The sequence below is a fragment of the Doryrhamphus excisus genome, chromosome 11, assembly GCF_030265055.1.
Source record: "Doryrhamphus excisus isolate RoL2022-K1 chromosome 11, RoL_Dexc_1.0, whole genome shotgun sequence".
Lineage (NCBI taxonomy): Eukaryota > Metazoa > Chordata > Actinopteri > Syngnathiformes > Syngnathidae > Doryrhamphus > Doryrhamphus excisus.
In genome coordinates this window covers 11710883-11737877 of record NC_080476.1, presented here as the reverse complement: position 1 = coordinate 11737877, position 26995 = coordinate 11710883, and the positions used below count along the sequence as shown (strand labels likewise).

At 39.9% G+C, this 26995-nt stretch overlaps 1 protein-coding gene across 4 annotated transcripts in view; it reads left to right on the top strand.

Annotated features, from left to right (window-relative positions):
• LOC131137988 (polypeptide N-acetylgalactosaminyltransferase 10) overlaps positions 1-23491 on the top strand; it is a 119518-nt gene extending 96027 nt beyond the window's left edge. Inside the window, exons 7-14 of one of the 4 annotated variants that reach the window (XM_058086507.1) lie at positions 8634-8819; positions 10177-10360; positions 12879-12996; positions 15798-15905; positions 17417-17638; positions 17711-17827; positions 19757-19906; positions 20672-23491. In XM_058086507.1, the coding sequence (XP_057942490.1) occupies positions 8634-8819; positions 10177-10360; positions 12879-12996; positions 15798-15905; positions 17417-17638; positions 17711-17827; positions 19757-19906; positions 20672-20839 (1253 nt within the window). In that variant the 3' untranslated portion in view covers positions 20840-23491. The remainder of the gene's footprint in view (positions 1-8633; positions 8820-10176; positions 10361-12878; positions 12997-15797; positions 15906-17416; positions 17639-17710; positions 17828-19756; positions 19907-20671) is intronic. The other 3 variants (XM_058086510.1, XM_058086511.1, XM_058086508.1) reach the window with 3 other exon arrangements.
• Positions 23492-26995: the final 3504 nt, after the last annotated feature.

Here is a 26995-nt window from a genome sequence, read left to right as displayed (position 1 = left end):
TCCACTTTTCTGACCTATAAATGTAGTTATAATGTTGTATTCTCATGTTAAGGGATGCCAAAGTTTCAGATAATGAGGTTTGCGCATTTGGAAGTGAGCCCTGTAAGAAGTTTGGGATAGCTCAAAACATTCCGTTTCAGAGGGTGTTGCCTAAACTGTTACTTTGTGATGTCACAGAGGACCGGGCTTCTTTATGGGCATCGCTGTAGGCGCGATACACTCTTGTTTTTTCCCCAAGCTCTGCTTCTCTGTTTACGATGCAAGCTCAGGTAGAAGTTATTGGAGCAAGAGAAAAATATTTTTATCTGTCAACGGCATTTCAAACATGAACGTGAACGTGAAATATCCGCTGTCGCTAAAGCCAAAAGCAGCCCACTCTCGGCGGTGCATTAATATCGGATGGAGGTGGTAAATGCAGCGCCGTCACAGCCGGCCTCTGAGCTCCAAGCTCTTCTGACAAAGTGTGTGCGACAATGAGTGCTCCTCCTCGGGCAGGCTCTTTGAGTTTATACACAGTAAGTCAGGGGTCTCCAACTAGTAGTCACCATTTACACTCGTATTACCCGATATAGTAGACATAATATGAGTCAATAAACCATTTTACGACACGAATAACACTCTAATGTGTGTTACTATAATTGTGTTCCTAAGGGGAATTGTGTGGCAGCTAGGAGACCAGGGTTCGATTCCACCCTCGGCCATCTCTGTGTGGAGTTTGCATGTTCTCCCCGTGCATGTGTGGGTTTTCTCCGGGTACTCCGGTTTCCTCCCACATTCTAAAAAAAACATGCTAGGTTAATTGGCGACTCCAAATTGTCCATAGGTATGAATGTGAGTGTGAATGGTTTGTTGTCTGTATGTGCCCTGTGATTGGCTGGCGACCAGTCCAGGGTGTACTCCGCCTCTCGCCCGAAGACAGCCGTGACTCTCGTGAGGAAAAGCGGTAGAAAATGAATGAATTAAGGAATAATATATAATAATATATATATGAAATATATATTAAATATTATATATTAAAAAAAAGTATATATATATATAAATAAAAAATAAAAATAAAGATTAAAATGACTTTAGTATGCATGTTTTACTAATAATAGGCCATATTCAATCACAAACCCTTTTGACTTCAACTGTTTTCCCCTTTTCTATTTATTTCACCATCCTTGCTCTCCAACAAAAAGAGACAAGAACAAGTCCTAAGACCTTCCTCATACTGGTCCCGAGCTTGGCAGCCTGCAATGACTCCCTCAAGGACTAACACAGCCCGCAGGGATATTTTCTTTACAGCATTAGTCAGCGGCAGTGATTTAGAGGGAACACAACATCAGCAGTGGTCGTGTAAACAGTGACTAACAGTGACTGTGTTGCTACTGGTCTGCCTCTCAAGTCACTTGATTTTTTTCCTTGGCTAATACTTCCACTTCAATTTGTTTTACTGCTTGAACTGGATAGTGGGGTTTTTTTTTCTGTATGCACTGATTTTCACTGTACTTTGACATGATCAAATAGCATGACTGTTGCCATCTGTTAAGGTCCTGCCAGTTGAACAAGCTGTAATCCAAAATGTCAGTCCAATCTGGTGGCCGGGCAGTTTGTTCAGATTTTTAATTAGTTGTTTTTATATGAAATAGAAATGCTCATCCTTAATTAATGGGAATAGGGAAGAAAAGAGCTTCTTTCACACAGAGATGCTAGAACAGAAGATGTGGCAATTATCCACAGAGGACTTTTCCACAGAACCCTTTATAACCCTTTATAGTGCACTCACTGAAATACTCATTTAGAAATTTAAAAATTCAATTCTTCAGTGTTATTGGGGGCTATAAGAAGACATTTTTTTCTCTTTTTACTTTTTAAAAAAGTTTCAGATCAAAGAAGTTAGAGTGTAACAATAACAATAATATAATAATAACAGTAATAACATTAATAATAATAATAATAATGATAATAATAACAACAGTAATAATAATAATAATATAATAACAGTAATACTAATAATATCAATAACAATAACAATAGGACTAGCACAAGACAAGAAGTTGCAGTCTTTCCTCGACGCATAGCTTACCTTTTCTACTCGAGAGCCCCTGGCGGCCATTAGAAAAATTACATAAATTGGCCGCATCACTGAATAAGCCGCAGGGTTGAAAGTAGCAGCTTATAGTTCGGAATTTTATGGTAGTCCAAATTTTACAACCTTGGGGAAATTGAACTGATGCTGGGAGTAGAAATACTTATCGTTGTCTAATCGTGTCTGTGACTTCGGTGAAATCGTACATGTCAACATACGGATAAGCAGGCTTTAAAAACAAACAGAGTATCCTCACCCTTATAAGACGACCTCAGTCAGAATTCTCCTGCTGTAAACATGCGACTGTGCTTCAAGGCTGAGAAATTGTCCTCTCCTTTCATCAAAATACGGCTTTCATCACTTTGCGCGACGACTGTAAAAGTGCATGTGTACGACATCTCTCTTCATTGCCTCGGTCGCTCTTAAAGCTGTGTGTATTTCGCGTGAAAGGAAAAGGAGGAGGAGGAGGGGGCGGATGGGGGGGGGATCTTTAAATTCCCTCCAGACTGGCTTATATCATCACAGACGCTCCCATGGCATCCTTTTTTTTTTCTTTTTTCTTTTTTTTTTTTAATGACGGTTGCAGAAAAGCAGCTTCGGAGCCTGGCAGCCAGAAAGAGGAAAAAAAAAATATGTGACTGAGTTCACAGGAGAAGCCGAATATTTTGGAGGGAATAAATTAGCAGCTTCTCTCTTTGGTAGTGCGCCAGGCCTTGTGGGAAGTAACACAGCGAGTTGAAAAGAAAAGCCGTGGCTGTCTTATTGGCTCTCATTGTAATTGGAAGTTAATTGACACGTCTATTGTTAGTCCAATGGAGACTGCTTGGATAAACAAAATAGATTATGTTGTTATGTTGTTCATTCATTCATTCATTTTCTACCGCTTATCCTCACGAGGGTCGCAGGGGGTGCTGGAGCCTATCCCAGCAGTCTTTGGGCGAGAGGCGGGGTACACCCTGGACTGGTGGCCAGCCAATCACAGGGCACATATAGACAAACAACCATTCACACTCACATTCATACCTATGGACAAAATTACCCGCAAAATTTGCGACTTATACTCCAGTGCGACTTATGTATACTTTTTCTACCCACTGTATTTTCTAGACTATAAGTCGCTCCTGAGTATAAGTCGCACAAGGCCGAAAATGCATAATCAGGTAGAAAAAAACATACATAAGTCGCACTGGAGTATAAGTCGCATTTTTATGGGTAATTAATTTTACAAACTACTTGACCAAAACAGACATTACGTCCTCTTGGAAGGCAAGTTCTAACAATAAAAGAATAGAGAACAGGCTGAATAGGTGTACGATATGCTAACACAATGGTTATTCAGCTACACAAAAAATAAACATGAACAGAAAAGGTGTCCAGTGTTTATGTAACATAAACACTTTTTTCATTCATAAGTCGCTCTGGAGTATAAGTCGCAGGAACAGCCAACCTATGAAAAAAAGTGCGACTTATAGTCCGGAAAATACGGTATTTTGACGGTAACTATTCTTTTTTCAGTTGATTACCGTATTTTCTGGACTATAAGTCGCTCTGGAGTATGAGTCGCACAAGGCCGAAAATGCATAATTAGGTATAAAAAAACATACATTAGTCGCACTGAAGTATAAGTCGCATTTTTTGCGGGTAATTTATTTTACAAACTACTTAACCAAAACAAAACCAAGCAGGAACAGCCGTCCTATGAAAAAAAGTGCGACTTATAGTCCAGAAAATACGGTATTTATGGATTTTTGGCCTTGTGCTACTTATAGTCCAGAAAATACAGTATACGTGACAAAATATGTGTCAAAGTGAAAGTTATGCTTTTCACAAAAAGCTGTTTTTCTCAGTTTTTGTGTTGAGAACTGATATTTTGCTAAAACTTACCTATGTTCTACTGCGGATTTCTAAAGAACAGAAAAGGGTTTTTTCTGATGAAAGACAGTTGTCTAATCTTTGTGGTGTATTGTACCATGTGTAGAACACATGTTCTCTGTGCCTTGAAAAATCTGTCAAAATCCTCTAAAAGGGCCCAGTATTTGAGGGGATGTCTTTTTAAAAAAATGTCCTGTCGTGAAGGAGTTAATGATAAACCCCACCTTAATCCACAAAGTCAGAAAAGGCAACGCGAGTGGTGATTCGGACCAGTGAATGCAAACTATCAGTGTTAAAGCACCCTTGAAAGAGTCTTCATGGGTGACCCATGTGTCCATGTCCTGCACGTCACATTCTAATAAAGACTAATGTGTTTCCAGACGCCGGCCCCTACTCTCAATTAGCGTGATTTACAGCGTCGTTGACTGTCCCGTAAACCAGTCAAACTGTCTCCCAATTCATTCATCTTAAATTAACCATAGATAATTAGCCGCCATAACCTTTCCCCTGTCCCCTGAACGTGGATTGAAACGCTTCATCCTTTCTTCCTGTCAGGGAGAAAGAAGGTTATGCGGGATTCAGCCCAGGCATGTCGAAGTTTAGCCGAAAATCGATCTCCTAATGAGTTGTCGCTAATGGTTCTGACCTATGGCCGCGTTATGAAGGTGAAGTCTTACTCTTTTCTTTCTGAGGGGTGGCATCATCAACACTCATTGCTTTTCTCCTGACAGACTTGTTTGTTTGGAACATTGGCTAACAAATGACATCATTATGATGATGGTGGAATCGAGGGCATCAATTTCAGACATTTAGGGGTTTTGTCAGGTCGGGAATCCAAATAGGATCTTTGCAATAAAGTGTGTGACTTTGAGAATTGTCAGTCCGCTCCTGTGACTTGTTGTTTTTATTTTAGGACTTTTGTTTCCATGAAAGTAGGAAGTTTTGGTTTCATTTGTTGTGGTATGGTTTGGATCAGTCATTGTTTTTTGGAATCCTCCACTCATTCATTTTCTACCGCTTATCCTCACAAGGGTCATGGGTATGCTGGAGCCTATCCCAGCTGTCTTCAGGCGAGAGGCGGGGTACACCCTGGACTGGTCACCAGCCAACCAATCACAGGGCACATATAGACAAACAACCATTCACACTCACATTCATACCTATGGACAATTTGGAGTCGCCAATTAACCTAGCATGTTTTTGGAATGTGGGAGGAAACCGGAGTACCCGGAGAAAACCCACGCATGCACGGGGAGAACATGCAAATTCCACACAGAGATGGCCAAGGGTGGAATTGAACCCTGGTCTCCTAGCTGTGAGGTCTGCGCACTAACCACTCGACCACTTATTATTATTATTCATTCATTCATTTTCGACCGCTTTTCCTCACAAAGGTCGCGGGGGTGCTGGAGCCTATCCCAGCTGTCTTTGGGCGAGAGGTGAGGTACACCCTGGACTGGTCGCCAGCCAGCCAATCACAGGGCACATATAGACAAACAACCATTCACACTCACATTCATACCTATGGACAATTTGGAGTCGCTAATTAACCTAGCATGTTTTTGGAATGTGGGAGGAAACCAGAGTACCCGGAGAAAACCCACGCATGCACGGGGAGAACATGCAAACTCCACACAGAGATGGCCGAGGGTGGAATTGAACTTGGGTCTCCTTGCTGTGTGCCCTTTGCGCTAACCACTCTTCCACCATGCATCCATTTAATGATTATTGCAACCAAAGTTACTATAGTTATCAATATTATTATTAGAGATGTTCGATAATTATCGGTATCAGCATAAAAATGTGATATCGGTCGACATTGGTATCATTTTTTGATGAAACATGAAAACCGATATTAAAAAAATGCTGTATACAACACATATGTGGTCATTCAACCATATTTCATGTTACACATATCGGTATCGGCTGATATCGGTATCGGCAAAGTGTACAATCATCCCCCATTTATCGTGGTTAAATGCAATAATTACAATAATGACATTATGAAACGGAGTGATAACCGTCAAAACAAACAAAATTATGTTGTCATGATTTTTCGATGAGCCATTCTCTACTTCCAAGCATACAGAGTACGACTTTAATTTGGTACAACCCAGATACCCCTTTATTATAAACATAATCAAATGTGTACCGTAAGGAATTGAACCACCCGGTGGAAAGATATTAACTAACAATTTCCCACATGAAGAATATCACAGCGGAGAGAGATGTATCGGTCGTGAATGATTAGAAGATCTTGTTTGACGTTTTTTGTTGGTTTTGGCGGGTCCTGCCGTCCCTTGGGATCAGTGATGCTTTCCTCCGAGAGACAAACTGCTGCCAAACGACATCAAAACCAGGAAAGACAAAGCAAAGACGACGGAATGAAACGATGAGCTTTCTGAGTTGAAACCAGACTCCCTGTCATTTTAGCAGCGGGAGTTTATCCTTTTATGGTTTTTGAAAAAAGGACTGCTGCCTGTCCTCCATCATGTCCTCTGATATTCAGAATCCAATTAGTAGATGTGTTGTGTGTGTGTTTGTGTGTGTGGGGGGGGGGGGCACCTTAGTGACAACGGGGCGATTGTAAGAACTGCTATCAAGGAGGAACACTGACTGAGGTAATATTTTATTAATGAGGGCTCTGTCTGTCTGTCGGCATTCTGCAAATAACATCCGAAGTTTTTAGGATTTTTTTTCATGATGCACAGAACAGTAAAAAAAAAAATCTCATCACTTTGGGCCATGCTATGTTTATAGTTGAATGGAACATAAAAATATATAATTCCATTATTCTCACCCACAGACATACAAAAAAAATTCCTTTTTATTAACAATTGCCTTCACTCTAAAAAACAAGAGAATGCAATATACCTGCATCCTGTTCTCCGCACCACCCTCGGCTTTTCTAAGTGCTTTTATGAGCGGAGATGGACCACGACGTGGCTCGTTGGGGCGCCCTTTATAAAAGATCCCTTTATTAAATTACTGATAAAAAAAAAAAACAACGGGTGGTTTGCTTGTTCGGATTGACAGTTATTGCACCTAATATTCAGAGAATGAAACATGACCTGTTGATATGGTGACAGAGCGGAGAGATTTATAAGGCGGGATTGAGTTCTGTGGAAGGCAACAGAAAAAAAAAATGGCCGACCACAAGCATTTCCATCTATCTGTTTTCTATGCAGTATATGCTGGAGCCTACTACCCTGGCTGTTTTTGGACGAGAAGTGGGGTACACCCCAACCAATCACAGGGCCACAAGGATCACATTATCAGAATACCTTAAATACCGATAAAGCAGACTGTTCATTACCGTAAATTTGCCAATTAACTCATTCAATCCCAGATATTTTTCAAAAGCTGTCCCTGTTGGTCATCATCATTTTTTATCATTTTGAGTGATTTTTCAAGGCACACAGAATATTGCGTTTGTGGGCTCCAGTATATAGACATGTTACATAGACCTGTTCCTGACCTGTTGCTAATGTTTTTTTTAGGGTTTTAGAATTGCATCACAGACGGGATCAACTACTCTCATTCAATGGATATGGACCTGTTGCTGCAGTTTTATGGACCCATAGTATCGTATACATGTATTAGTATACATAGACCCAAATATTCCAATTCCATTCGGGTTATTTTCTCAAACGGAAAGAATGTAACCTTTGTACACACCTCATTCCGAAAGAAAAGTGCCAATCCGAATGAATATATAATCGGATTCAGGGGTGGAATATTCCTTTCCCCAGTCCAATTGAGGTATCTTGTACCCGCTCAAACAGAAAGTTGTCAGACTGCGTTCTTCTTCGTGGTGTTTTTCTTCTTCTGTTGTTTATTGGCGGTTGGCAAGCAGCTTTCGTGTGCATTAGCGCCATCTGTGGAACAGAATCTAAACCCTTCTATCCGCCATTCACAAGTCCAGTTTTATTAAAAAAAAGAAAATATATATCTATATAAAACATGTGTCGAGCTTAATTAGCAAGATTGAACTTTATCTTTTCCTGTTCCCGGGTGCGTTCTTTCAGCGAACACTGAGATATGACATAACACGCAGATCCAGACGTTCTTCGATTTAAAAAAATGGAGGCGCGCAATCGGCACTGGACTGCTAAGGAAAGTTTGTTTTTGATTCAAACTAAATTTCAAGACCGGACGAAGGAAAAACTGGGAATACGGAGTTATTCCAACAAGTGAAAGAAAAACTGGAGGAAGTCGGTATCACGTGATGTTGGTGTTTACGCTTTACTGCGCATGCCACATTGACTATTCTGGTTGATTATAGCGGTGCATGTAGACACGCCATTGGGATATTCCTTTCCATGGATACCATTGTTTTCGGAAAGAGAAAAACTCCTCATGTAAACGTGGCTAGTGTTAATACTGTTTATGTATGCATCCTTTTGTCAGTGTCGTATAGTTTATAATGACTGTAGTAAAAAAAAGTACAGACCCCCAGATTGTGTGAAAAGTTTGTGGAAAAAGTTTCCCAAAAGTGTTTTGAGATCTGATATAGAAAGCCAAATGGGAATAATTTGCACCGGAGCAGGTGGTGCTGCCAGATGCTTTGTTTTACAGCGATGGTTGACGTTTTTATCTTTTTGTAACAGAGTAGTAAGGATTTTATTAAAGGTCTAATTCACTCGACGGTAGTAGGTTTGAATATTTTAGTTGATCTCCCCCTGCACAGAACACCTGAAAACATCGCTGGAGGAGTACATGGTCCGTTTGCCCAAAGTCCGTATCCTCAGGACCAAGAAGAGGGAGGGTCTAATCAGGACTCGACTGCTGGGGGCTGCCGCCGCCAAGGGGGAGGTCATCACCTTTCTGGACTCGCACTGTGAGGCTAACGTCAACTGGCTGCCTCCGCTACTCGGTAAGTCTGCTCTGATTGATGTTCCCTGTGTATTTAGAAGCAAAATGAAAAGTCCTTGAATTCCATTCAATACTGTACCATTGATATACCAACACTATTCAACAGTAGTACTGCTACTAGTAAGCTGGCTGCAAATGCAGAAGCAACAAAAACGCAGATGAATGGCGCAAGAGTTGACCTTAGGATGTCATCACAGTATCTCTGCATTCAAAATGCCATCAATAATGGTAATGTTTTAATTTCATTTGAACATGCATCAGATTACAATTGAATGCATCACATAATCAGTTCACAGTTCCACATGTCCAAAAGGAGTAGGAAGAAGCAAAGCAAATCTGGTACTTTTACAATCAGCAACTGATCCTATTTGTTCACTTCCTGCTTTCCTAATATAGTTTAAGTTTTTTTTTTTTTTATTTATTTATTTGTTAATTTTTATTTTTTTTATTTTTTATCTATATTTTATTTTATTTTATTTTATTTTATTTTATTTTATTTTATTTTATTTTATTTTATTTTATTTTATTTTATTTTATTTTATTTTATTTTATTTTATTTTATTTTCATTCATTCATTTGCTACCGCTTTTTCCTCACGAGGGTCGCGGGGGGTGCTGAAGCCTATCCCGGCTGTCTTCGGGCGAGAGGCGGGGTTCACCCTGGACTGGTGGCCAGCCAATCACAGGGCACATATAGACAAACAACCATTCACACTCACATTCATACCTATGGACAATTTGGAGTCGCCAATTAACCTAGCATGTTTTTAGAATGTGGGAGAAAACCGGAGTACCTGGGAAAAACCCACGCATGCACGGGGAGAACATGCAAACTCCACACAGAGATGGCCGAGGGTGGAATTGAACCCTGGTCTCCTAGCTGTGAGGTCTGCGCGCTAACCACTACACCACCGTGCCGCCCTTTATTTTATTTTATTTTTATCACCGACCGAAGTACGAAGTGATATGACCATATCTCCTCGTGATAAAGTCGAGTCAAATTCATTGTCAAGTAGGGAGCCATGGGTTTGAGACCCCTGATGAAGGCATCTAATTTTCCAGTTATTATCATTGTGGACGTATCTGTATTGGACTGAGCAGCCATTATAGAGGTGTGTTTACCACTTTACTACTTATAAGGTACAACTTTGGAGTGATATTAGAAGTGCAGCAATAAAGCCAAAGAAAAAGGCATGGCTCTGGATTTCTGTACACTTTTAGCAACATCCGGTAAATTCCGACTTGACAGATTGTACTGTTTTCCATTCTATACGTCCAGGCTGTGTGGTAGTACTCCTAAAGCCAGAATATATGTTGTATGTGGTATTCAATCTGAAATTTGCACACTCTGCTTCTCAGACCGAATCGCCCAGAACAGAAAGACTATCGTCTGCCCGATGATCGATGTCATCGACCACGACAACTTTGGATACGAGACGCAGGCGGGCGACGCCATGCGTGGCGCGTTTGATTGGGAAATGTACTACAAACGCATCCCCATCCCCCAGGAGCTGAAGAAGGACGACCCCAGCGAGCCCTTTGAGTGAGTTGCGCTCATTTATTGATGTTATTGACACTTCCGGTCGGTCCTTCGGTATTAACGGAAGATCAAGAGCAAGAATGTTCTTATTTCAATCAGAACTTGGCATGGTAAAATACTTGTTTGCATTAACAAGCATTAAAACACAACAAGGTGTAAACACACTCATACAGCCTGAGCCGCACTAGCATGCTCTGCTAAACTAAGCTTCCCATTCACGCTTCATAAGACTTGTTAAGTTTTTACGTCATCTGTTTCAGGTGGCCGTTTGGACATGTTTAGTTTGGGACAGGGGTCTCAAACTCAATTTATTTACCTGGGGGCCACTGGAGCTAGGGTCTGGGCGAGGCTGCGTTTTCCAAAAAAAAACGCATTTATTAAAAACAGAAAAATTAATAAACATTGCTTTGGTTCTGATTTTCTACAAGAAAAGCTCTGATAAAACATTCCACTGTTCTCAAATATCTTACTTTTTATTTTTCTACACAAAATAAGATCAATAATAAAGAAAATCAATCAATCAGTAATAAATAAATATAATAATAATAATAAAACGGCAAATAATTAAAAATTAAGAAACCACATATAGTTGGTGGGTAGACAAATTATTTTTTTCAGATTCAAATGAACAAAGCATTATTAGAGCCCTGTAGACATGACAAAACACGACTATAGTCACATTTATACTCTTTTTATTTACAACATATTGTGCAACTGCAGGGTCTTGAGACACATGCCAACTCGCAAACTAGAGAGCTAGCGACCTAAACGGTAGCCTTCAAGTTATTTCCTTTAAACTTAAATAGCAAAAAACTTACCACTTCCACACGGATAGGGAGGATAACTATTAACAGTTATTTAACCTTTAACATGAACATGAATCAAACGTAATAATTTTTTCTGGGTACATGATACCATACAGCATCCATATCAAAATTGCGCGGGCCGCACTAACATTAAACTTTCATATAAAGGCGGGGGCCTCAAAGTAGTGTCTTGGCCCGCGGGCCGCGTGTTTGAGACCCCTGGTTTGGGAGATTGTGCCACAATCGAACATTCCTTTTTCTCACAGTGATGGAATTTTGTGCGTTTAAGAGTAGATTTGGTTTTATTGGCCCATTCTGTGATTCAGTCTGTGAATGCTGTAAGGTGGAAATGATAGAGAAAGAAGTGTAGAGACAGTAACATGAGAAATAAAACACACACATACAGTATATACATATACAGTGTGTATATGTATATACACGAATGGATTTTTTTTTTTTCCTACAGCGTCAATGTCAATCAGAATGAAAATGAAAATCTTTGCGACTCAAATTGGATTTGAACTGATGAAGGTCATCTCGTCGGGCAAGAAGAGAAGACTAATTCAAAAAATGAGGATTGATTCCGACCATTATGCAGCTCCTTTTTCTTTTTTTTTTATATGTATCCCTTCGTTTTTCTTATCTTCCAGTACCACGAGGCCACGATACCTACTATTATCCCAGTGAGGAATGTCGTCCAATTAATCGCTTAAAATTTTCCTCAAATGTGACCGCATGCTGAGTGTAGTAATGGTTTCATTTCAGCTATTTTTAAAACGATGTGCTTCACAAACAGGATTCCGGTTAAAGCCTGATAGATGTGTTTTGTTTTGTCTTAGCGCCCCATGAGGCGATGATCCCTCAAACAAAATACTTCCTAACAAAAGAGTCTTGAACTTATTTTGTTATGTTTATCTCTGTTTATTATTATAACTAAACTGATTATTATATTTATGAAGACGATGAAAAAAATCTTAATAGCTACATCACCATATTGTCATATTACCGTATAAATGTATTATGTATTAAAAAATCTTATGGAATACAGGAAGTGAATAACTAAACTGCAACTAGCGATCATTCAGCATAAAAATATCAGTTCATATCCCGATCATGAAAACCACTTCCACTCATCTCCCTGAGGGAACACATTTGTAGCAGCACACACAAGCATGAGTCTTATCCATGTTATTAAATGGCTTATTTATTCTTATTATGGTACCATATTGGGTTATATGAGTGTAAAAGTGACTGTAGGGGTGTTAGTTCATGTTGAGAGGGCTATAATAATGTAAAAAAAATATTTAGCAGGTCATAAACAGGTTTTGTATGCTGTAATTGCTAAAAGAAAATATATAACAAAGTACCGTATTGGGTTATATGAGTGTAAAAGTGACTGTAGGGTTGTTAGTTCATGTTGAGAGGGCTCTAATAATGTAAAAAATAATATTTAGCAGGTCATAAATAGGTTTTGTATGCTGTAATTGCTAAGAAAAATATAACAAAGTCACTTATCACTGTCGGGTCTGGAACCGATTAACCACAATAAACCACAATAAACCACAATATCAGTCAAATGTAGTCCCAGAAGTTGGATGTAGTCGCTTCCTAGTTTCAGTTATTTTAAGCTGTTTGCTTTAGGCGGACATCCTGTCACTTAAGACGACCGTGGCACAGTGGTTTAAGAGTGTCAGCAAATGTTTACCATCTTGCAGGTCTCCGGTGATGGCAGGAGGGCTGTTCGCTACAGACAGGAAGTGGTTCTGGGAGCTTGGCGGGTATGATACGGGTCTGGAGATCTGGGGAGGAGAACAGTATGAGATATCCTTCAAGGTAAAGAAATAATGGTGATCGGTTCTGTTACGTTACATTGACAATTACTCATGGTGTGTTCACTTTGTGTGTTGAATTTATTTTCTAATGGGGGAAAAATAAAATTATTAGTTTATTTAGGTAACGTTTCGGTCCGTTTGAACTTCATCAGACATATTAGATCCCATTTCCGCCCTCAGCTCAGTTTCAGCTTGGGTTTTTTTTCCTCCCAACCTCCTCTTTCTATAAAAGATGTTGAGGATTTACTGATTTTTTTATACATATTTAAAAAAAAAATGTCATAAAACTGTTTTTTAAATCATTGGCATGGTTGCCTATTTGTACATGTGTTTATGTGTTGTGTTTGAATGAAATTATGTATAGAAAAATGTTTTTCATATTATGTTAAAATCTGTACACCTGTTAAATTAATGTTATTGCCCTTCGACAGGTGATACTCATCAAAACAGGTCGCCCCCTAAGTCCCCGCATTGGTTGCCTGCACCCATCGGGGACATACATATACATGTGTTTAGGGTGGAGATGGGGTTTAAAAATAAAGGATAAAATTATGTAATGGAAAAATGAACAGAGTTTATAGATCCAGTTTGACAAACGAGAGATGAAGCTGCATCCTGGATCGATAAGAATCAGCCATAAATCCTTAGATCGATTGTAGAGACAAGACTAGCAACCACTTGACAGTCCGTCTCTTAAACGCAAGAGCCTCGCTGTCGGCGAAAGTCTTTGGTAAATTTGGTAAAACTAAGAAAGTAACAACACCAAATTCATTCATTCATTCTTTCATTCATTTTCTACCACTTTTTCCCCACGAGGGTCGTGGGGGTGCTGGAGCCTATCACAGCTGTCTTTGGGCGAGAGGCGGGGTACACCCTGGACTGGTCGCCAGTCAATCACAGGGCACATATAGACAAACAACCATTCACACTCACATTCATACCTATGGACAATTTGGAGTCGCCAATTAACCTAGCATGTTTTTGGAATGTGGGAGGAAACCGGAATACCCGGAGAAAACCCACGCATGCACGGGGAGAACATGCAAACTCCACACAGAGATGGCCGAGGGTGGAATTGAACCCTGGTCTCCTAGCTGTGAGGTCTGCGCGCTAACCACTCGACCGCCGTGCCGTCCCAACACCGAATTAAAAGCCCAAAATGAATATAGAACCACCATCCACCAGTACCAGCCTGGAGTTTGTTTTTAGAGAGAAGATTTAAAAAAATACAGGAAAAATCCAATACTGTATACTGGAGTCTTAACTGTCTTAACTGTGCAGCAAACAACATAAATATGAATAATATATATTTCTATTGACATCTGTCAGCGGCTCCACCCTTCTTATCCATCTAAAAGCATATGTAAGCATTTTATGGGTACCTCCCTAGAAAGAAACCCAGTCATGGTCCCCCAAGATTGTGACTGTAAGATATTCCCCATGAATGTTTCGGCTCTCGTTGACGTCAAAGCCAAACAAACCGAGTTGCACAGGAGACTCCGCATCAATCATGCTCAAAAACGACTTATTAGATTTGTGCTTTTGTTTGGTGTTTTCAACATGAATTATTCTTTAAGCAACGGCCACTTGGTCAGCATGCTAAGAAGCCCCTCCCCTCCTCGCCCCCCCTCATCATCCTCTGTGAGCTGAGTGTCCTGTCACAGTAATTGAATTGTGCTTTGAAAGAGCAGAGCTTGTGTCATCTCACTTAATCAAGCACAAAGGCCACCCTTGGGGAGTCTGATGTGATGGGACGGATGCTGCGGCGCAAAAAAAAGCAAATGTTGTTTGTCCCCTGCTGGACGTTTGTTTGTTGGGAATAGAAATTGAATGTCCCCGTTGTCAAATTTGCTCCACTCTCTGCTGGCTGTTTATATGAACTTACAGGATGTCTTTATGGCGAATGGTGTACATGTGGACAGGAACCCAAATATAGGACGTGTATATAGTGTCGTTTTCAAAGGTTATTAATTACATTTAAATCTCTGTACATTTTGAAGAAAAAAGTTTGAATAATTTTATCTGTGATATATATTTTTTATATTATAATATTATGGTACATTATTCTAATATTACTGAATTTTATTTATAATATTATTCATAATAATTTAAATAAAAGAAATATTAACATTCATTCATTCATTTTTGTACCGCTTATCCTTACAAGGGGCACAAGGGTGCTGGAGCCTACCCCAGCTGTCTTAGGGCGAGAGGCAGGGTACATCCTGGACTGGTCGCCAGCCAATCACAGGGCACATATAGTCAAACAACCATTCACACTCACATTCATACCTATGGACAATTTGGAGTCGCTAATTAACCTAGCATGTTTTTGGAATGTGGGAGGAAACCGGAAACATGCAAACTCCACACAGAGATGGCCGAGGGTGGAATCGAACTCGGTTCTCCTAGTTGTGCGGCCGATTTAATATATTTTTGATTATATTTTATTATTATAATATTATGGTACATTATTCTAATATAACTGAATGTTATTTATAATATTATTTATATTATATATATTATTTATTTAAGATAATTTTATATATATATATAAATAAATTATATATATATATATATTCTCTTTTATCTTGTATTTTATATTGGTGTTTTTTATATCTTCTGTCCCGTGACTTTGGGTGTCCTGAAAGGCGCTTTGAAATAAAATGTATTATTATTATTATTATTATTTATAATAATTTAAATCAAATAAATATTAACAAGCAAAATAAAAATATGATTTCTATTTTTATTATTTATATATCCAGTATTTAATGTTTAAAAGTATGTTTCTTCGTGCAGGTGTGGATGTGTGGGGGTCGTATGGAGGACATCCCCTGCTCCAGAGTGGGACACATCTACAGGAAGTACGTCCCTTACAAAGTTCCCGGAGGGGTCAGCTTGGCCAGGGTGAGTCTCTTGCTGAAAATCTTCCCACGCCAAACATAACGCTGTTCTTGTCTTGTTGACATTCAAGCTCTAAAACCTAAAAAGACAACAACAACATGCATTGTTTTGCTTGAAAATGTCGACACATCCACTGGTGTCCATCATTTGAGAGGTCATCAAAGGCAGCAGGCCAAGTTCTTCCACACGGCACATACTGTAGTTATAGAAGCCAAGACCCTCCAGACAGATAATCCAGCGTTTGTGCGGGTCAAGAGATCCACCTTGCCACCTTCTGGAATGTAATCAGTGACGGAGAGTGATGGCAGCGCTGAATGGGGAGACTTCGCCGCCAGTTGAGCTGCAGGCAGTGAACCATGCTGAAGTGTGTGTGTGAATGACGGGAGTTTTTTTTTTTTTTTTACCCCTTTTTCACATCTGTACCTTCCAAGGCCAGAGGATTTGTATTCTTCCATGCGAGACTCGCTCACTCACTCACTCAACCTGTGTTCTCATCACTATCCCCAGGCTCCAAGGCTGACTTTTCTTCTTTCTTTATTTTGATTCGACTACCCTGACTGGATGAATGCTTTACTATTGCTATTGCTCTTGCGTGGGTCTTTGATGCTTGCAATTGTCAGAACTGAAAAAAAAGTTTGCTGTAGGAGTCATTTGGTGCTTGTGTATCCACCTGCGAGTATTTTTTTGCCCCATTCCTTTCACTTAGAGCAAATGTTACCAAAACATTTGAAGTGTAGTTTTTGTGTCTAATTGGGGAAAAAAAGTTTAAGTATAACAAAATGAACTGGGGGGGGCGGCACGGTGGTCTAGTGGTTAGCGCGCAGACCTCACAGCTAGGAGACCAGCGTTCAATAGCAGTGCTAAATTCCTACACCATATATTGTATGTATCTGCAACTCATTTTTCGAAATAACACTTCCTACCATACTAATTCAAGGTGCATTCACAGACACTCTGAATTGCGAACATCAACACCACTGGAAGTCGGCAGTATTCTATTTTAAAAAATAGCAATGGCTAAGATGGCCCAGTTTAACTGTGCAGGATAAAAGTGTGGTGTGGGGCTGCACGGCGGTAGAGTGGTTAGCACGCAGGCCTCACAGCTAGGGGACCTGAGTTCAATTCCACCCTCGGCCATCTCTGTGTGGAGTTTACATGTGTGGACTCCGGTTTCCTCCCACATTCCAAAAACATGCTCGGTTAATTGCCGACTCCAAATTGTCCATAGGTATGAATGTGAGTGTGAATGGCTATATGTGTCTATATGTGCCCTGTGATTGGCTGGCGACCGGTCCAGGGTGTACCCCGCCTCTCGCCCGAAGACAGCTGGGATAGGCTCCAGCACCCTCGTGAGGAAAAAGCGGTAGAAAATGAATGAATGAATGAAAATGAACTGGTGGAAATTGGAGTGAGGTTCCCCAGGCTAACAAAGTTAGCACTTTCATCGATTTTTTGATGACACCCAAATTTCGCTCAACCAAAAACTAAAAAGTCTCATTTTTTTCTGATTCCAGAACCTGAAGCGAGTGGCGGAGGTATGGATGGACGAGTACGCCGAATACATCTACCAGCGGCGCCCCGAGTACCGCCACCTGTCTGCAGGTGACATGACGGCGCAGAAGGAGCTGAGGAGCAGCCTGAACTGCAAGAGCTTCAAGTGGTTCATGAATGAGGTGGCCTGGGATCTGCCCAAACACTACCCACCTGTGGAGCCTCCCGCCGCTGCATGGGGGGAGGTAAGTAAGCTGAATGAACAGGAAATGATCCACTTCCTGATGTATAACTTCTATGCGTGTTTTGTGTGGTAGATACGGAACGAGGGCAGCGGCATGTGCATGGAGACGAAACATTTTGTGTCGGGCAATCCCGTACGTCTGGAAAATTGCGTCAAGGCACGGGGGGAGGTGAGGTGGAGCAACGGACAGGTGAGTACGCAAATAAATTCCTCATTTGTTATACGTAAGAACAGGGAAAGTTAGGAATTCCTGTTAATTACACGTAACTAGTTATTTATTTACATTTCTACAGTAGGCAGTAACCTTTTTACTTTCTTATTATTTTCATGCCATACCAACCCAAGTTCCAAAAGTTGTGTAATATTTTTTTGTTTGTTGCGATTCATTCACCACAAATACAAAAAAATGAAAAATTCAAAAATGTACTATTAAATAGATGAGGAGAGAAATAATAGGAAAAGAAGTGAAATAGCTTCAATAATGTGTGTTTTGTTCGTGATTGTGGTGGACTTTCCCAAGGTGTGTTCCAAAGGCATTGTTGATCCATTGTTCTGTTGTTGATGCAGTAAATTACCCCTCAGGTAATTGTGTTCCTAGCGCTAAACACACACTTTATTAACTTTACAGAGTCCTCAAGGAGTGTATTTGTTGCCCGCACGTCACGGCCGAGATGTGTTATCACCAGTTTAGAATACAGCCCTAATGGATTTTACGTCACTTTCTGTCTCCACTCCTCAAACGCCGCAACCGGCAGCTCTGACACTTTAATTGCTTTAAACTGCAGATGCATTGTTATTTAATCTATGTCACAGTCGTCATCTTTTGTTATTGCGCCACCGAGGAATGGATTGGCCGCAAATCACAGGAGGGCCGTCTGGCAGCCGTCCTTGTTGTGTTTTTTGTTGGTGTTTTTTTTTGTTTGTTTAAAAATTGGAGAAGGTCGCTCAGGGAAAGCTTTGAGACAGAAGTGTCTCAACTTTTTCCAGCGAGGGAGACATGATGAATGAATGGATGCAAGGGCCACTTTGATGTTTTGTAGGAAGTAATAAGCATATCAGCTTTGTGATAGAAGTGAAATGGACTTTTATTGCTGTGGATTTCACTCTTTTTTTCCACATTTTTGCTGCTCTTTTTTTCCCCAAATATTTCAACTTTATTCTTCAATAATCTTCATAAATATTCTTCTCTTAATAGTATGAATTTGTTGTGATAATATTTTGATTTTATTCCCAAAATAGGATTTTGGGAATTTTCCGTCAACCTATTTTTCAAAAAGTACAACTTTATTTTAATATTATATGAATAATATATATATAATAATAATATTATCTTATATATAAATAGATATTTAATAAATATATATAATAAATATATATTTAATAATATTAGGACTTAAAACAATAAATATATATTTTTTATATTTCAGCTCTATGCTAATAAATTGAATTTTTCCTCATAACATTACAACTTTATTCTTATAAAATTGCTACCTCTCTCCGTTTAGATTTTTTTTTTTACTTTATTCTGGTAAAATTACAGTATTTTTTCTCCTGTTGTTTTTTATTATTATTATTAATTGTTTTACTAGTTAATTTTTTTTCTCATAATTATGGCTTTAGTCCCAAAATATTTTTTCCTGTAATACACTTTAACATTATGCTACTAAAATTACGTAATTTTTCCCAATCCTATTACATTATTCTTCAAAAAAAAAAATTCTCACAATATTTTGTCTTTTGTTTTCTTGTTAAATCATATTTTTAGTATGTGCTGCAGCCCAACAAAACATCTGCGGGCCGCAAATGGTCCTCGGGTTGCATCTTGAACACCCCTTATTTAAGAGAATGGCACATATATCAATATATTTTGATACATATTCATATTGTTTTTCCCATTCCAAAAAAAATCTACTCCAATCAGTCATTTAATTAAAGGAACTGTGACGCTCTCTTTTTAATTACTTGTAAATGGAAGAATAATTTAATCATAATATTTCATAAGAACTATATAACTATATAACTATATAACTATATAACTATATAACTATATAACTATATAACTATATAACTATATAACTATATAACTATATAACTGATATAACGTTAAACACACTTGCAGGTGTTCACGTTCGGCTGGAGGGAGGACATCCGCGTGGGCGACCCCATGCACACAAAGAAGGTTTGCTTTGACGCCATCTCCCACAACAGCCCCGTCACGTTGTACGACTGTCACGGCATGAAGGGCAACCAGCTGTGGCGCTACCGGAAAGTAAGCAATATTTGTCCATTGTACAGTGACAGGAAGTGTCGCGTTTATGAGAAATTAAAAAGTATTTTGGACAATACAGCAGCAACAGAAACAATATGTTAGGATTCCAAACAACACAAAACGTCAGCACACACGATAACAAATATGTACCTGCAATACCTATGCCAACAAAACACCCATATATTCTCGCAGCAAGGCATGCTGGGTAACATGTGGTACTTCAACATTTTGTGGTGTTTGTCACAATTTTGTCAGATTGCCAATTCGGTGGAAGAAGTCGTGAGATAAGTAAACAAGGAGGACTTAAACATACTCTTGATCGCCGATGTTTCATTTTTCATAATTCAAATTGCTGCAGCAGCTGGACTACCCAGCATGCCTTGCGGGCATTTTGAAATAACTGTTTTTAACAGTTATTTATGTGATTTATGATTTATGTGATTTATGTGATGCGTTAAATTGTGATGGATGTGTTGTGTTTTTGTTTTCGTTGCACCGTGAGCAAGTATGTCGGTCTACTTGTATGCCACCGATATATAGACACCCCCACACCCCCAAATACTTTAACCCAATGTGGCCCCTGCTATCAAGGTTTTGGTTTAACTTCTAAAATAAATAAGGAATCCTACTTCACTGAAATTCACTTATCACTGGATTAAAAGTGATAAATGAGGGATTACTGAACTAATTAAAAGTGATAAATGAGGGATTACTGTACTACACTATAACCGCATCCTGTCCTTTCTTCCTGTTTCCATCCGCTAGGATAAGAGCTTGTATCATCCCGTTAGCAACAGCTGCATCGACAGCAACGCTAGCGAGCGCCGCATCTTCATGAACACATGTGACCCCGCCTCCCCCAGCCAGCGGTGGCTCTTCGACAAAACCAACAGCACCGTGCTGGAGAGCTTCAACCACCAGGGTGCCGACTGAGCTGCTTCCTCGTCTGGTTCCCACGAGTGGGAAGTTTGATGGATGGGATTTATTCCCTGAATGTACCCGACATTCCTCACTCCGATTTCCCTGACTGTTTCCCCTCTCGCCTTATTTGCAGCCTTTCTTCACCGCCAAGTTCCTTATTTGAACACCTCCAGTTTATCTCCATGTCTTCCACCTCTCAAATCCTCTCATGTCTCACCACCCCCGACAACCAACCCCCTCCGGTGGCTTGGGGGCGGGTGGCGTAACGGGAGATCGGGTGGTGTCGCCTGTTCTTTGTCGCTGAGCCAAAATGGTTGTGACACCTGGGTGAAGCCAGGCAGAACCACTCTGAAAATTACCAGGTGGATTGATGCGCCCCCACCGACCTTTGCCCCCTACTTGATCTAATCTGCTGTCCGTCACTTTCCTCTCCGCTTTTCTATTTTTTTTTACTTTCATTTTTCAGAAAAAGTACTTTTTCAAGCTGCTATCACCACTTATATAGAATATATTTTGCTGCTCCCCTGTTTGCTGAAAGGGGGGACAAACGCGGGGGCTCGAAAAATGGGCGGCGGTCCCAACCCCAGCTCCATTTGGCGTGAGGCTAGCCTGTGCCCTCAAAACTGACATCACTCTTAGCATAGAGTGCAAGCAGGGGCTCATTATCAAAAAACGAGACATGCCGCCCATGTAGCTCCCCCCGGGGGCCGGTTGGCGTCCTGTGGCAACTTTTATGCACTTGTGATAAACTTGAATGAAGTCTTAGTGCCTTGTTGAACATTTTAGATATGTGTGTACATGTGTGTTTGTGTTGGAAGAATACCCAGAACACAGGAGATGCCTCTAGTGACTTTGCGAAGGACCCTGAAGGCACCACTCAACTCCAAGACTGAAATGAGTGAGTAAAAGTAGTTTGCTTCATCACAAACCACAGCCTTTTGACCTTTTCCGAGGGATGTTGTCGTTGATTTATCTTCCCTACCTGTTCAGTCCAAAATATATTTATAGGAAAGGGATTTTTTTTTCTTTATTTGTATTTGCTGTTCTCTCTTTTTGTTTTGGTTCTGTGGTTCTTCTTGTGATCCTTAAATGTGAATGGGTTTTACGGGGGTAGCGGGGATTTGGGAGCGTAATATGCACTTTTGGGCCCTTTTCATCACTTCCAGGGAAAAATCCCTGGTGGAAACTCAAAAAGAGGTCTTATTAAGTCCAAATTAGCCACAACATGTTGCATATTGTTCAACCGGTGCTAATTCTAGAGAGGGTTAGACGACACATGTCATTCTTCTTTCTAATTATTTTAACTAAATTCCCCCTTAATGATAAAGCAAAGCTATGAAAAATAAGAATGAATCCTTATTTTTTGTGTCATCATGTGACCAATCCACATGTAGCCAAGTGTACGTTTTGTTTTTTTGTACGGCCAGAAGTGAAAAAAAATCTTTGTCATTTTCTACTGACGTTGCGAGTGCAAAAGTTTATTTAGATATTTAACAAAGTATACAATGAAGCTGGAATTGTATGATATTTTTGCTGAAAATTGTAAAAAAAAAAAAAAAAAAAGGAACTAAATAAAAGGTTTTTATATTTGGATGAAAATCGTACGAATGTGCTTTTTTTTTATTTTAAATAAATGTAGATTAAAATTGGGTAATTTAGTAGCCAGATGAGCCTCCCTTTGGGTTCCTCTGGTCGTAATGAAACGCCGTTAAAATAGTATCCGATATTTATTTGCTACCTTTTGAGTGTTAAGCTGCAGTGTGATGATTTTAGCACTCTTTTCAAGATGACAGTGATGACCGTGAGTCAGACTGTTATACTGAGTAACGACCTCCTGCAAAAAAATTCTTCAGCATTGTCGGATTTTTGTTAACAAAACATCGTAATCAATAATATTTTTCTGATTTGAACTTTACTGATTACTTTCAAGATCGTGCTTAATGGCAATATTCAGTTCAACCGTTACAGATGAATATTGTATTTTTTTTTTCACCGCCATTGTATGGTCATATTAGGTAATCATGTTAGCAAATGATACCTCCGAACAAAGAAAGTCCACAAGCCCAAGTCTCATTAATTTGACTTAAATATTCGTATTTTTTCCGAATTTATTCCTTGCAGACGGTGATGACGGCACACTAGCGAAACGGCGCATTGCACGGCGTGGCGGTGGCGGTGGCGGTGGCAATTGGCGGCGTGCAGCTTTCTAATTTCCCCCTCTTGTCAGTTCTTATTACCAGTTTGCTATGACTTTAATCCCCAGTGGCGCACAAACACACTTTTTTACCTCCAAAGCGTTAAATCCCCTAATCGCTTCCTTCGCCGAATAAAAGCTGCTTCTTCCAAAGGTGTGAGGTGATAGTGCTTTGGGTGTTGCCGCTATACGAGTGGCTGAAGTGATATGGCTTTTAAAGAGGGATTCCAAATGTCTCAAATATCCCCTCATTTTCTTTCCATCTGGTATTAAGTCTGTCGGAAAAAAAAAAAAAAACGAAGAGCGAACTTTCCGAGGTTAGCTGCAACCTCGTCCAGGAGCATCAGGTTAGCTGAACGAAGATATCTTACTCGATCGGATTCAGCTGAAAAAAAATATTTTGTGTGCTTTTTTTTTCACTTTTGATCAAATTCCGACCGATTTTTTCATCAAAGTTTCATGTCAACTTCATTCATTCATTCATTTTCTACCGCTTTTTCCTCACAAGGGTCGCGGGGGTGCTGGAGCCCATCCCAGCTGTCTTCGGGCGAGAGGCGGGGTACACCCTGGACTGGTCGCCAGCCAATCACAGGGCACATATAGACAAACAACCATTCACACTCACATTCATACCTATGGACAATTTGGAGTCGCCAATTAACCTAGCATGTTTTTGGAATGTCCAGTCCAGGGTGTACCCCGCCTCTCACCCAAAGACCCCCCGCGACCCTCGTGAGGAAAAAGCGGTAGAAAATGAATGAATGAATGAATATGCGTAACACACAAACTACTTCCTGTTGCTGGTTTCTAGCCTAGGCCGGGCATATCCCTCGTTCGCATGCAGACATCCACCCCTTAGTCCGCGGTGTCCACCCGCTAACGGCTAAAACTTTATCCCGACTACTGTTTTAACCAACCGGGACGATGATGAATGCTGTTGTCATGTCTCCGCACGGCCCCCCCCGGGGGCCGAACAAGAGGAATCAATGCGAAATCGCTGGAGACTCATCCTCATTTGCTGGTGTCCCCAGCATCACAATGGGCCCCATTCATCAGTCAGGAAACGACACAAGAAATCTATTTGCCATCAGTATTTCACAGAGCGGGAAAGCTTCTGGAAATGAATCACCCGACCTTTTATCAGACGGACACCGGGAGACATTTACGTCCTCCCACGAAAGGTCACCAGGGGTCAGACGGGGATCAATGTTTGCATACATGATCGTCACAGATAGCAAGTCACTTATGTTAACTTTGTAACCATAGAAACTACAAACACTCCAGTTTATTTTAAGCTTGCATGTGTCAGGATTTTACATATCTTAGTTTTTATTTATTTAGTTGTTATCATATGCTAACATATTTTTGTTCAATCAACCATTAATTTTCTAGTTCAGTTATCCGACATGGAACGCACTGTTGAACTTTGGTTTGAATTATAGTGATGAGTTCACGGAAAGCTGTTTGTTTAGCCGTCAATCAATACTACAAACGCTTAGCTGTCTAAAGACACTCCAATCATATCAGTCTGTTTTTTTTTTTTTTTTTTTTTGCTCACACGAAGGCTAGCGTTCTGTCTCATCTAATTGGGCCATAGGAGAAAAAACTGATGACCTCATGCTGGCTGGACTCAGGATAATACAGGAAGACGGCAATCGTATTAAGAAGCAGCAGCCTCGGACGGACGGTTTGTTCGCCGTTCTGCGGTTCGTTCATTGATTTGTTTTTTTATTTCTTTGATTGGCTGGTTTGGTTCATTAGATTTATTGGTTAATTGGTTAGTTGGTTGGTTGGATCGTTTATTGGTTGGTTGTCTTTATTTACAATATGTTGCTCGGTTGGTTTGTTTGTTCGTTTTGATGCTTTTTTTGGTCTTTCATTCATAATTTGGTTGGTTTGTGTGTTGTAAGGTAGGTCGTTGTAAGGTAGGTTCGCTCGTTCATTTGTTAGTTTAATCAGTTCGTCCGATGTGTGTTGTTTGGTTGTTTTTTTTAGTTTATTGGTTTGTTTCTATTTATTTGATTTGCTAGTTTGGTTCATTAGATTTATTGGTTAATTGGTTCGTTGGTTGGTTGGATCGTTTATTGGTTGGTTGTCTTTATTTACAATATGTTGCTCAGAGATAGCTTGAAGCTAATTTTCATTATATGAATATTTGGTGAGAGGAGCTGGACGACGTAGCTAGGATAGATAAATCTGTGCGGTCGAAGATAGATGGAGAGTTGATTGGTTAGTTCCCGAGTTCAATTCCACCCCTGGCCATCATGGGTTTTCTCCGGGTACTCTGCTTTCCTCCCACATTCCAAAAACATGCTAGGTTAATTGGCGACTCCAAATTGTCCATAGGTATGAATGTGAGTGTGAATGGTTGTTTGTCTATATGTGCCCTGTGATTGGCTGGCTGGCGACCAGTCCAGGGTGTACCTGGACCTAAGACAACTGGGATAGGCTCCAGCATACCCGCAACCCTCATGAGGATAAGCGGTAGAAAATGAATGAATGAGTTTGTTGGTGGATTTACTTTCCGGTTGGAACATTTGTTGACAAATGTGTTGGATAGTTCGTAGATTGTCTTGTTGTATGGCTGGTTCGGGTGTTTGTTTGTACAATGGGTTGCCATTCAGCCATTCATGGCCCAATAAAGGGTTCAATTTCCCATGCAGTGAAGCAATGAGCTTTCAGCACCATACTCCATACTCTCTTAGATCCATCTGTCAGGAAAGCGGGGGGATAAAGACAAAAAGAAAAAAGAAAAAGGTGAACGTCTCAAGTCTGATTGATAGACTTGTCACAGTCAGAGGTACACCGTGGGAGGACTGAGGAGGTTACCCAAGTGCCAACACATAGTGTTTTTTTTTTGTCTTTTGTATCGGTACCGCCATATTTTATTCATACTAGTCACGTGATGCAGGCCTCCACGTGAACTTGCGAGGAAGTTCACAAACACTTCAAAGTTGCTGCCTTATTATTGAAACGTCACTCTTATGAGATAAATCAGAATAACGATGATTTCGGCCTTTGTCTTTACATCAACACTTCTAAGCACGGGAATCAAATGATTTGTTTGATCACACATGGCTAATTATTCACACATCTCACTGTTTCGTCGTCAACTTTCAGAGCTGTAGAATTAACAGATGGTTGAAAAACGGAGGCAGCCTGGTACCAAACATTATCCGTGGAAAATGTCTGACATAATGGTTAATTTTGTTACATTTTTAAATGTCTGTTCAAATGTTTTTTTTTATCCTGTCTGACACAATTCTTATGATCACAGCACTTCTATTGCAGCATGTTTCAGACTTTTGACCAAGGCAAAACGATAAAAATTATCGCCCTGATATCAGCATAAAAATGCGATTTTTTTTTTCCTGATCATGAAAACCAATATTTTTTAAATGTTGTATACAACACATATGTGTTCATTCCACCACAGTAGATACAGTATGTCATGTCAGAAATTGAGAGTTATACAATATCGGTTTTCTGCAAAAAAAAAAAAAAAAAACAATATGGGACATCCCTACATAAAGTCAAACTAAAGTCTCTAAAGTTGCACCAAACTTGGCTAAATATCAAAGCATCTATGTCAGATCTTTTTACGTTTTTCAGTAGCGTTTATTGATTTTTTTCACACAAAAAGTGAAAAAAAACATGAAGTGAAACAACAATGCAAATCAGATTTGTGGTAGTTAACTTATTTTTACAGTTGTATGATCATATTATTGCTTTACAAAGTATTTTGGGGGGGTTTTGTTGTCTTTTAATGTCTTTATTTTGTCTTTTTTTTCCGTTGGCTCGTGACTCGCCAGTAGATTCCTTGTTACCCATGCATTAAAAACACAAAGGTTACTTATGGATCTTTATTTTTGAAGAAAACAGCCCATTGTTCACAAAGTCAGAATAAGTAAAACAATGGAAAACCTTGTGCTATTTAATAAGAATTTGTGCTTGTAATGCTGCGTTTCGCCTCT